Below are 12,972 nucleotides of genomic sequence, written 5' to 3' on the forward strand. Positions count from 1 at the left end.
ATCATGTGGACATGCTTAATTTCTTTTCACTCTCCTTTCTTTTTTTTTTAATATAAAAAAATCTTGCATATTTTAAATCTCAAATGCAGGTCCTGACGTAGCTACATTTTAATATGATTTTCATATTGCAATTTCCAGAAACTTTAGTCTACTGCTAAGCTTTTTGAAGATTGCACTATAATTGTTTCACATATTTGAGAAATATGTTAACTAGTACCACGTAAGAAATGTTATATACAATGAGTCCATTAACTTTTTATATAATAAACATGTTGGTGAACTATGTTTGATCTTAATAGAGAGCCTGCTAAACCGGGGGGAAAGAATTTTGGAACCAAAACTAAGACATCTATAGAGTTCCGAGTCAGAAGGCCTGAAAGATGAAGCTCGGTTGATTACATGTGATGGGATGCCAACACATTGATAAGGACTTTCATTTGCCACATTTTTTAAAAAGTGAGGTTAGCAAATGATTTTGTAGTATTTAAGGAATGGATGGATATAAAATATATGAAATTATTTAAAAGGGCCAGACGAGAGAGAAACGTGCAATATTAATAAGTCGGCTGTGATGACAAAAGAGAAAAGAAATAAAAGTCGGCTGAATAATTGAAGTCTAATCCCATATCATTATGAGAGCATGACCTTTAATCAATTATGTCATTTCATAGATTTAGCAAATAAGATGATTAACCTGAGAAAGATGTATTAACAATTTTTAATCACTTTCTTTTTGCTCTTTTTCGCATGTTAAATGAAAAACAAAATCCAGAAAAAAAAATAAAGGAAATATCGTCGTCGTCCAATCTAGTATCTTCCTGACTTCATAGTTTGTCTTATAAATTGTCAATGATGAAATGGAGAAACTATCGAAATCAAAACGATGGCTCATTTTGGTGACAACAATGAGTGTGATATATATCCATTCTTGCCGCCGTTTGCATAGTTTATCGATGTAGTATGTAGTATAAACTGATCTATTAATTAAGTTTTTTCATATATATATATATATATATATGCTGGAGATAAGTCATGAAGAAATAAAAGTTATCTTTAAATATAATTAAAATAACTAAAACTATTAGAATTAAAATAAAGAAAATTCCCAATTCAATGTGTAATAGAGTAGAAAAAGAAATCTAGCTCCTATATATTGCGATCATCATGTGTTTAGTTTTTAGTTTTTGAGAAAGAATAACACACAGAAGAAAGATAAGAGCTTGTGTTTAATTTTTAAAAAGTTTTCTAAACATCAATAAAGGAAGAACTCTTTTGAACTAATTGCGTGTATTCAAGACCAAAACTCGAATGAACACTTTCGTTCTCCAGTCACTTTATTTGGTATCAGAGCTCCAGGTTTGATTCATTGAAGAAGTTTCACCGAAGGAATGAATGATTTGAAATCAACATCGAAGACAAGAGAAGTCGTTCCTTCCACAATGGTCTGCACGATGTTATCTTCAACGAACTACACGGTATGGGCGATGAGAATGAAGGTGTTATTACGAGTTCATAAGTTTTGGGAATCAATTGAACCAGAGACAGACGATGAAGAGAAGAAGAATATCGATACTGCTCTCATGTTTCAATGGATTCCGGAAAACCAAATATTGCAAGTTGGTGAAGTCGACTCGCCTAAAAAAATCTGGGAAGCCGTCAAATCAAGAAACCTTGGTGTTGAATGTGTGAAGGAAACGCGACTTCAAACCTTGATGAACGCGTTTAAACGTCTCAGAATGAAAGACACCGACTCAATAGATATCTTTACGGGCAAGATATCAGAATTGGCCTCAAAATCCACAGCTTTAGGTCAAACGTTAAAAGAACCTAAGCTTGTAAAGAAGTTCCTGAACAACTTACCGCAAAGAAAGTATATTCAGATCATAGCTTCCCTTGAAAAAGTTATCGATCTGAATAAAAAGAGCTTCGAAGATATTGTTGAGAGACTCAAGGCGTATGAAGAACAGATTCAGGGAGAAAATAGACAAGAGCCATAAGGAAATCTTCTGTACACCGACTCCAATCAATCATACAACTCAAGAGGAAGAGGTAGAAGTTGGAATCGTGGTCGAGGAAACAGAGGAAAAGGGCGTGGAAGAACCAACACACAAGCAAGAGGCAAAGGAAAGAAGGTCTACTCTCAAATTACGTGTTACTATTGTAAGAAAAAAATACTACTTCGCCTCTTTTTATCCTGAGAAGAATCAAGACGATCACGATCTAAACAAAGCAGATATAGAGGAAGCTGATATCGCTTTGTATATGCACGAGATTGTATTCCTTAATGAAGATAAGGTCATACCGAAGATGCTAGAACAAAGCAAACGAGAAGATGGAATGTGGTACTTGGATAACGGAGCAAGTAACCATATGACTGGTGAGAGATCATACTTCTCTGAACTTAACGAAAGCATCAAAGGAAAGGTGAAGTTTGGTGATGGTTCATGTGTCGACATCAATGACAAAGGGTCGATGCTGTTTGAAGCAAAAACAGGGGAACATAGATTCTTGACCGACATATACTACATTCCAGACCTAAAGAGCAATATATTGAGCTTAGTACAAGCTACTGAACAAGGGTGAGATGTTAGGATGAGGGATAACTACCTAACACTGAAAGACCCTAATGGAAGACTGCTGGTGAAAGTGTTAAGGTCGCGGATGTACAAGTTGAGACTTGAAGTTGGTAGACCAGCCTGCTTGCACACGAGAATGGAAGAAGATACTTGGAGATGGCATGCTAGGCTCGGACACATTAGTTTCAAAACTATAAGGTCCATGGCAACACAAGAGATGGTACACGGGTTGCTGGAGATTCAAGAAGAAACAACTATGCCACTGGCTACACCGTATAGATCGTCGCATGCATTGGAACTCCTACATGCAGACTTGTGTGGTCCTATCTCACCATCTACACTTGAGCAGAACCTGTATATCTTTGTGATTATTGACGATTGCACAGGATATGTGTGGTTGATCTTACTAAAGGAGAAGGGAAATGCGTTTGAAAAGTTCAAAGAATTCAAGAAACTGATTGAGAAGGAATTCAACAAAGAGATAATAACACTACGTACATATAGAGGTGGTGAGTTTACATCAAAAGAGCTTCAAGAATTCTGCAATAACAGTGGTATAAGAAGACATCTAACAGCTCCATATACCCCCACAACAAAACAGCGTGGTCGAGAGGAGAAATCACACATTCATGGAGATGACAAAGAGCATTCTAAAGGCTATGAGTGTTCCTAATTACTTATGGAGAGAAGCAGTTCGTCATGTCACATATCTAATTAACCGAGTTCCCACAAGAGCTTTGAAGAATCAGACTCCATACGAATGCTTGAGAGGAAAGAAATCGAACATATGGCATATCAGGGTGTTTGGGTGTCTTGCACACGCCAAGGTCGACTCTGGACAGCTCAAGAAACATGATGATAGATCACAAGCACTGGTTCATCTTGGCATTGAACCTGGATCCAAAGCTCATCGACTCTACAATCAAAGCACTAGAAGAATAATTGTAAGTCGAGATGTGATCTATAATGAGAAGGAGTGTTGGAATTGGAAGGGAGCTAACAAGGAAGAACAGAGCGAACCTGATAAATTTTGGATGTCATGGTGTGTTACATTGGACGACGGACATGGTCCATTCGTGGTTGGAAAACAACAGGACGAAACTGCTGCTGAAGAGACTGACAGCAACTAGAACTTGTTCAAGTCAATTCATACATTGAACAAGTCGATCCTCAACAACCTAGGCGCTCAACACGTCAATCAACTCGTCTTAGCTATCTTGAAGACTACATATTACTGGCCGACATAGAGTGTGAGTTCCTACTCCTTGCACTCAATGACGAACCAATTAAGTTTTAAGAAGGCAGTAAACTTGTTCGATGGTGAAAAACTTGCACATACGAAATTGATTCTATCAAGGAGAACGAGACGTGGGTGTTAGTAGACAAACCAGCTGGAGTCAAAGTTATTGGCCTCAAGTGGATCTTTGAGATCAAAAGGAATGCAGATGGCTCAATCAACAAGTATAAATCAAGACTCGTGGCTAAAGGATATGTTCAAGACCATGGAATCGACTTTGAAGAGGTGTTTGCACAGTTGCTCGTATATAGACAATCAGAGTGCTATTCGTTTTAGCTGCTGCAAATGAATGGAAGATCCATCACTTGGACGTGAAGACAGTGTTCTTACATAGAGAATTGACAGAAGATGTGTACGTATCTCAGCCTGAAGGATTGAAAAAAAAGGGAGAAGAGCATAAGATTTTTAAACTTCGAAAGGCTTTATACGAACTAAGGCAAGCTTCACAAGCCTGGAACACGAAGCTTGATCAAGTATTAAAAGGTTTTAAAGTTTCAGAAGTGCTCCAAGGAAAGCTCAGTATACCGAAAGGAAGAAGGAAGCAAAATACTGATACTTGCCATATATGTGGATGATCTTTTTGTCACCGGAAACTCTTTGAAGACAATCACAGAGCTTAATGAATCTATGTCTCGACAGTTTGAGATGTCTGATCTTGGAAGACTCATGTATTATCTTGGCATTGAAGTGAAGCAGAGCTCAAAAGGAATTGAGATCAAGCAAGAAGCATATGCGCAAAGGATATTAGTGGAAGCAGGGATGGACACTTGCAATCCAACTCACATACCCATGGAATTTGGTCTGAAGTTGTCTAAGCACTTGAAGAAGTCGAGATTGATGCAACTCTCTATAGGCGAAGGATTGGATGCCTGAGATACCTCTTGCACACGAGAGCAGGGTTATCATTCTTGGTTGGAATGTTAAGTAAGAACATGCATTCTCCACGTGAGTCACATGACAATGCGATGAAGTAGGTGCTAAGGTACTTGTGAGGCACAGTTGGATACGGTTTGGTGTTTAAGCATGGATGACCTCAAAGACTCATTGGGTACAGCGACAACAGTCACAAAACGGATCAAGATGATGGAAAGAGCACGACCGGGCATCTGTTTTGCTATGATACAATGCCACTAACTTGGTGTTCTCAGAAACAAGAAACAGTGGCTTTGTCATCCTGTGAAGCTGAATTCATGGATGCAATGGAAGCTGCAAAACAAGCGCTATAGCTCCAATAATTGTTGAGTGAAATCACAGGAAAAAAGTGTGTGAAGACAATATTATATTTTGACAACAAATCTGCCATTGCACTTACCAAGAATCCAGTGTTCTACCATCGAAGCAAACACATTCACAAACGATATCATTTCATTCGGGAGTGTGTTAAAAAGGAACAGATCAACGTTGAACACATTGCAGGAAGTGAGTAAGGCGCATACATCTTGACCAAGGCATTAGCAAGAATCAAATTCAAAGAGATGAAAAAGCTGATTCGAGTTCAAGATCTTAGCAATGAAAGCTTGAAGCTTAAGGAAGAGAATGTTAGAGATAAGCTTCAACATCACTAAAAAGTAAGTCATGAAGAAAAGTAAATTATCCTTAAATATAATTAGGATAACTAAAGCTATTAGAATTAAGATAAAGGAAATTCTTAATTAAAGGTGTAATAGGATATAAGAAGAAATCTAGCTCATATATATTGTAATCATCGTGTGTGATGAATCACAAAAAATAATAACGTACATAAAGAATATAAGAGTTTGTGTTTAGTTTTTGAGAAGTTTTCTAAACATCAATAAAAAAAAAACTCTTAATTGAACTATTGCGTGCGTTCAAAACCAAAACTCGATTGAACACTTTCGTTCTCTAGTCACTTTAATATATTTCATAGTTTAGTGACTTTTTTGCGTGACTGCTAGGAGCATGAAATTTATATATTTAAAGGGTTGGAGTAAAAATACGTATATGAATTGTTACTCTTTCAGAAATTTGTGTAGACATACCGTGACCCTTCCTTTTGATCGTGAAATGATACGGTGTGACAATCATCAAAAAAAAAATACACAAAGGAATATTAAAAAAAAAAATTGAAAGATATGGGCACTTATTGAAAGCAAAGATCTCTGAATCATTGGGGGGACGGGTTAGTGGCATATGATTAAGTTTAATTGATGGCGACTTATTATTCTCCTTCGTTCTTTGTGATTGTCATTCTCATATATATTGTCGTCATCACATTTCTTCAAATGCCGAAAAGGCTAAAAATTTCATAAAAGAAAACAACTATTCTGTGTAACAAAGAATATCCGGTTTACCTATGTTCCATTAATAGGTCCCAAAAAAGAAAACAACTATTCTCCTTCGTAATTGGAGATTTTACCAAAAAAGTATTATGGATAATCGGTTTTTGTTAAGCATTTTAAATTTCTATAAGCGCGGTTCTGAAGTTGTGCACAAGCCTAAAATATTCCATGTCTCCTTTTTTTTTGTCAACTAGCATCTGTTACTAAATAATCAATAAAGCAAGCATCTATAAACTGGTGGCCGAATTACTTCTCGTAATAATATATAAAATCGTTTCTTTAAAAAGGTTTAAAAAATTCTTTAAAAAGGTTGGAATGTGTCAAATGGTCCTTACTCATGTCATGTCCCCTACCTTTGGGAACTTGCCATTTGTCGATTGAAATGTGGATGGAGGAAAATAACTCAGACCAATGACAATCTTTGCTCATTCTTGACTATTTTTGCATTAGAATGCATGAATCTTAATTAGATATACGTTCCTATTGCTTGAAAGTTGAGACCACCAAGTCCTTTTTTTTTTTTTGAACTGAAGACCACCAAGTCCTTTTGGTCCCATTTTTGCAAAGTATATATTTACAGCATTATATATATATATATGTATATTTTTTTGCTTAAAATTTATAATAACAAGGATCGGAGACGTACATGTATCAATAATTTTTAAAGTAAATTTTAAATGTGTGGATGAATTGATCGAATATAAATATTAATCTGATGTTAAAGTGTTTTTAAAATTTAAAGAATTAAAATATTTAAAAAGATATAACTTTTACTGACCATGGAATCACCACATGACATTTCCCGTACTTTGGTTTCACTCGTACGGTATCGGAAATTATTTTCCTATAGTCAGCTATCCTTTCACTACTCCAGCCCAAACATGATTAATTCTAGAATTCTAAACGGATGTGTAACGAAAAAGATAAATCAACTTTAGTGACATAAGTACTCAAATTAATCCTCTTAAGTCTTTTCATATATCACAACTTGAGATGTTACAGTAATGTAAAAGTATGACCGGTCAGGTCTCAGGCTTTCAGCTAAAAGCCATTCATCCACAAAAACTAAATTGTCACATAAAGAGGTGATGTTGAGAGTCTCGATTGTATCTTTTGGCTACATACAAACCGTTATATAAGATAACAAAGCGGTTAATAAGCTAGACTTAAAGCTCGGAAGTGAAACTGAAAAGAAATCATTTCATAGAAAAGATGAATGGTGGTAAAAGGCGCTTCTCACTAGACAAGGATGATGAAAACGAAACTAGGCTGGCTGAACCCACCGGTTAATTCTTCCCTAGAGATTCTAATGAACCCACTAAAATCTCGGAGAAGCTCGTCCACACATTCAAGATCGTTAACAGTTGAAACAAATCCTCTTCTTCCATGAAATTAGATCTTGACAGGCTTGTTAATGGACCAAACCGGAAATACTGAAATTAGTATGAATTTCAATATGAAATTCTTTGATTGTAAAGAAAAAAATATAATAATAATCTTTGCTACCATTCAAGGTGCAGTATCAAATACTCCTAAACAATATTTTTGGTTGCTTTAGGGTTCGATTGATTAAACATTTTAGAGTAAAACAGTGGGGTAAAATATTATATTATCTCTCAATTTCGCTAAGTTTTTTTGTTCTATTATCATAGTGATTTGCAAATGAAAGTAATTATTTATATTTTCTTTAATTTCGTCTAACTTTTCTTTTTAATTATGATATTAGTTTTTAAGGATAAATGTATTCTATGGTTAGACTTTCTTTATATATTTAAATAGACCGAAAGTAAGGGCATATATCCATATCGGTTTGGGTATTTAGAAAACTTAGTTCGGTTTCTGAAACAAAAGTTTCCAAACAAATTTGGAAACCAACTAATATCCAAAGTAATTTTGGATCCCATTATGTTCTGGTTTCTCGGTTAATTCAGGATATTTCTTTTTTGTCATCAATTTTTACAGATTCAAACTGACTATGTAAACCAATCTGGTTAATTCGGGATAAAATATCAAAAAATGGTGTTTTGGATTAAATATCAGACTTTTCATGTTTTTGAATAATTCATATAATTTTAAATATCCGGATAAAAATATTTTAAGATTATAGTTAATATTTATAAGTATATAAACTATATTATACAAATTTGGGTATTCATTTGATTCTCTGTTTGGTTTTGGGTTTTCAGTTCTAAAGATATATGATCTACTTAGATAATTGACAAAACCCATACCCAAACCGATCCTCGTTGTTCAGTTGGATTCGGCTCTTTGGTTCTCGAGGAATGTGCCCATACCTAGTTTAACTCAATCCAGCTGGTCCGTATTTACAAACACTGCTTATGAGTCAAAAGATAAGGGTTCAGAACTATACAAAGTGATATATACAAAAGTTGGATGTACAATGATATTATCATAATAAATTGTAAAATTCTTTTTAGTTTCTAATAAATGCACCTTTTGTCAAAAAATCATACAAACATGGTTTAAGATTTATTCTGATTTTAGATAAATAAAATATAATGATAACAAAGAATATATGTGAATACATGGATAACATATTTTCATTTGGTAAGTTATTTAGGTTAACTTTACCAAAAGAAATTACAGTCAAGAGAGATTAATCGTAATATACAACATTTCCAAGGATCGGAAGAGGAATTACGATATAAACTCTATAAATTAATACTCTATAAATTAATAAACAGCATAAATTAATAAATTTTTTCGTTCCTAAGTTGGGCCGATTCAAAATATGACACAAATCGATAAAATAATAAGATAATATTTTCTTTAGAAATTCCTATGTAAATATGGTTCCATTATAATAATAAATTAATATAAGTACAAACCAACCATTATATTGTTTGTATATATTCACCATGGATCATCTTTATATTTTCTTAACATTTAATATATTTTGATAAGATTTAGTAAATTATATCTAAAACCACATTTGAATTCTATGAAACATATTTTATACACACCAAATAATATAATTAAACTAATATACATGTCGAATTTCATAAAGTTAATTAATCTATATATACTAAAATCAAATATTTTTCTTATTTTAGGAAAAAATAAATTTTCAAATAGAAAAATGTAAAACAAGAAACTTTTTGTAAATTAATCTCTATAAATTAATAAAATACGGAAATCCCAATATTATTAATTTATAGAGTTTTTACTATAATTATCCATATACTTTTGATTTTTTCGGATTTACAAACATTTTTCTCGAATTCCTTCAATCCTGGTCCAAATCATCGGTTTTTTCAAACATGAATATTTGATTTATAGATCGCCTTCAAATTATTTGAATCATGTTTGCATTAATTTTGTGGTGTGTCTGAAAAATATAAATGATAAGTTACACAATAATATCGACTGTTATGAATAATGTGGATTGCTAGTAACCATACCAAGGAGTAACCGACCAAGTAGGATGCGTCCAGGCCCAAGTCCAAGACCGCATCCGGATAGGAGAGAGAGGCGGCCAATGTGTGGACCGACCTTAGGGATTAGAAGTTTCCTTTTCCCTTTCATGTTTATCTTTAAGGATATTTCCTATTTCCTTTTAGCTTAGGATTTGTACTCTTTCCTTTTATCCTTATCTTGTAATCCCCTATATAAGGGAACACTTTGATTCAAGTAATAACACACGATTTCCCCAATTATTCACAACACGTTATCAGCACGATAGCCTCTAAATCCCTGAAACCTAAATCGAAACCTAAAAAGCCTAAACCGGCGACTCAACCTAAAACCCTAGACGTTCCCTGTTCGTTCTAAAACCTTGACGTCCTCAAGACCGAACGTCCTCAGCTTCCTGATCGCGTCCTCAGCTCGCACACGAGAAGAACGCGTCCATCCGAGAGGACCTCGCACCCGAGACAGCTCGCATCCGTCCTCAGCTCGCGTCCGACTACATCCGCGACCCGATAGGAGGCAGCAAGCGTCCATTCGTCTCAGCTCGAAGTTTCATCCATTCTCAGGTGGTCCGGTTCTATACCTCTACAAAACAAAGGTATAAACATAAAATCTGAGAACCTAGATAAAGAACATAAACCCTAAATCCATTATTATGGAAACTATGCTCATGATGAAACCTAAAAGAAACTTCAAGATTAAAATCGACAAATCTTAAAACTAGAAAGATATATGATTCCAACTAGAACATGATTGTATGTTTGATTGATTAAATCTGAAACATGACAAACCCTAATGAAGGAATCGAAAACCCTAAACCCTAAAGAAGCTAGAATCCGATTTTTAGATTGTTCTTGCTTGCTTGATTTCTTGTTTGATCTGAGGTTTAGGATTGTTAGATTGTTTGAAATAATCAAGCTAAGTATACAAATACTTATGGCCTTGAAACCTTAACATAAGATTGATAGAATTTAAAAGATTGAAACCCTAAGTAATATAAAAGAAGTAAGTATAGTTTTGATTGCTTTACATGAATCCAAACATGGTATTGCATTCATAACTGATTATAACAAGATCGACCAGCATATAGATCACATGAACTTAGGTTGCTTGCATTAGTAAACCTATATAGCAGTGTGGCTTATGATTGATAGCACCATGGTCGATTAGTATTGTTTGAATATCATGAATGCGTAAGACATGTTGTGGCCGAGCTTGCTTATTATCCTGCGGCCACATGATCACATTGTGAATCTAAAACCTTAAATGATAATGTGATTCAGATGTCGAAAATAGCAAACAGAGACTATGCAGCCCTTAATCTCTCCGGAGACAATTACTTGCAGTGGGCGCTAGATACAAGGATCAGTCTAAAGTCTAAGGGACTTGGTGATACTATCACCGAGGACAACAATGAGAATGAAAAGAATAGATACAGGGCCATAAGCTTTATGCGCCATCATCTCATTGAAGGTCTTAAAGATCAGTACATGACAATTGAAAATCCACTAGATCTTTGGATTGCTTTAAAGCATAGATATGATCACCAAAAGATGGTGTTGCTTCCAAAGGCAAGGCACAACTGGATGCATCTAAGATTCTTAAACTTCAAGTCAGTGGATGAGTACAATTCAGCCTTGTTCAAAATAGTTTCAATACTAAGGCTTTGTGGTGAAGAAGTATCCGATATGATGATGCTTGAAAAGACCTATACGACTTTCAATCAGTCGAATTCAGTGTTGCAAGAGCAAGATAGAACAAAAGGTTTTGCCACATATACTGATCTGATCTCGTGTCTACTTTTGGCTGAGGCAAACAATGAGCTCCTAATGAAGAATAGAGGGGCCAGACCGGTCGGGGCAGCACCATTACCCGAAGCCCATGCGGTTGAAAAGAAAGATCCCAAAGAGACTTACTACGCCCAAGACAACAGGAGACCACACGGCAATGGCCGTGGTGGGTACAAGAGGCGTGGGCGTGAAAACCAGAACGGCCGAGACAGCTACTCGACCGGCCGAAAAGGAAACCACAATAACTGTGGTCGTGGTTCCAATTACGGCCGAGGTCGAGGCAGTTATGGCCGCGGACGAGGTGGCATATCCAAACCATCTTACACGTCCAAGTCAGTATGCCACAGATGCGGGATGGACAACCATTGGGCCAAGAATTGTAGAACTCCGAAACACTTGTGCGACCTCTACCAAGAGAGCCTCAAGAACAAGAATCCGGAGGCAAACATGATCCAAAAAACCGGTCATGATGACAAAGGACATGGATATGATGCTGACAAAGAATCCGACCAAGATGATCTAATGGACTTTGAGACTTCTGATTGTCTAAAGGACTAGTTTTCGAATCACTTGTCTTATTGCTTTATGTTTTTGATTTGGTGTTTTTATTTTGTGTTATGATATTTATAATAAAGAAAGTTTTAAAGATCTTATGTATGGCATAACCGGCTTGGCCATCCCGGAATAGGAATGATGTGAAAATTGATGATGAATTTACAAGGGCACACGTTTAAAGGAGTGATCCCACAAAATCTCACATGTGCAGCATGTGCACAAGGGAAACTCAGAACTAGGCCATCACCAGCCAAGGTTAATAAAGAAACCTTAAACTTTCTGGAAAGGATTCAAGGAGACATATGTGGCCCAATACACCCACCTTGTGGGACGTTTAGATAGTTCATGGTCCTTATTGATGCATCGACCAGATGGTCGCATGTGTGGCTACTATCCACACGGAACCTAGCCTTTGCACGGCTGCTTGCTCAGATGATAAGGCTGAGAGCACACTTTCCAGACTTCCCTCTTAAGACTATACGTCTAGACAATGCTGGTGAATTCACGTCCGAAGCGTTTAATGAATACTGTATGTCCATGGGGATAAGAGTAGAACACTCCGTGGCACATGGCCATACACAGAACGGCTTGGCCGAATCCTTCATTAAACGTATCCAGCTGATAGCCCGGCCATTGCTAATGAAGTCTCAACTTCCGGTATCAGCATGGGGACATGCGGTTTTACATGCAGCAGAACTGATTCGCATCAGGCCATCTAGTGAGCATAGATATTCACCATCCCAACTACTTACGGGTCATGAGCCAGACGTGTCCCACATCAAGACATTCGGATGTGCCGTCTACGTTCCAATTGCTCCACCACAGAGAACTAAGATGGGACCACAGAGGAGGATGGGAATATACGTAGGATATGATTCCCCAAGCATTATAAAGTATCTTGAGCCAACAACCGGTGATTTGTTTAAGGCCAGATACGAAGACTCACAGTTTGATGAGTCCACATATCCGTCCTTAGGGGGAGATAACAGCCGGTTGATCATTAAAGATTTAGAATGGTTTAGACC

At 36.1% G+C, this 12,972-nt stretch overlaps 1 protein-coding gene across 1 annotated transcript; it reads left to right on the forward strand.

The window, feature by feature from the left end:
- The first annotated feature begins 1,388 nt into the window (after positions 1 to 1,388).
- On the forward strand, positions 1,389 to 2,583 carry LOC106363238. The gene is made up of 2 exons (XM_013803012.1): positions 1,389 to 1,870; positions 1,923 to 2,583. The coding sequence occupies exons 1-2, from the start codon at positions 1,389 to 1,391 to the stop codon at positions 2,581 to 2,583; spliced, it is 1,143 nt and encodes a 380-aa protein (XP_013658466.1).
- The last annotated feature ends 10,389 nt before the right edge of the window (positions 2,584 to 12,972 follow it).

This window comes from Brassica napus, chromosome A9 (assembly GCF_020379485.1).
Source record: "Brassica napus cultivar Da-Ae chromosome A9, Da-Ae, whole genome shotgun sequence".
Taxonomy (NCBI): Eukaryota; Viridiplantae; Streptophyta; class Magnoliopsida; order Brassicales; family Brassicaceae; genus Brassica; species Brassica napus.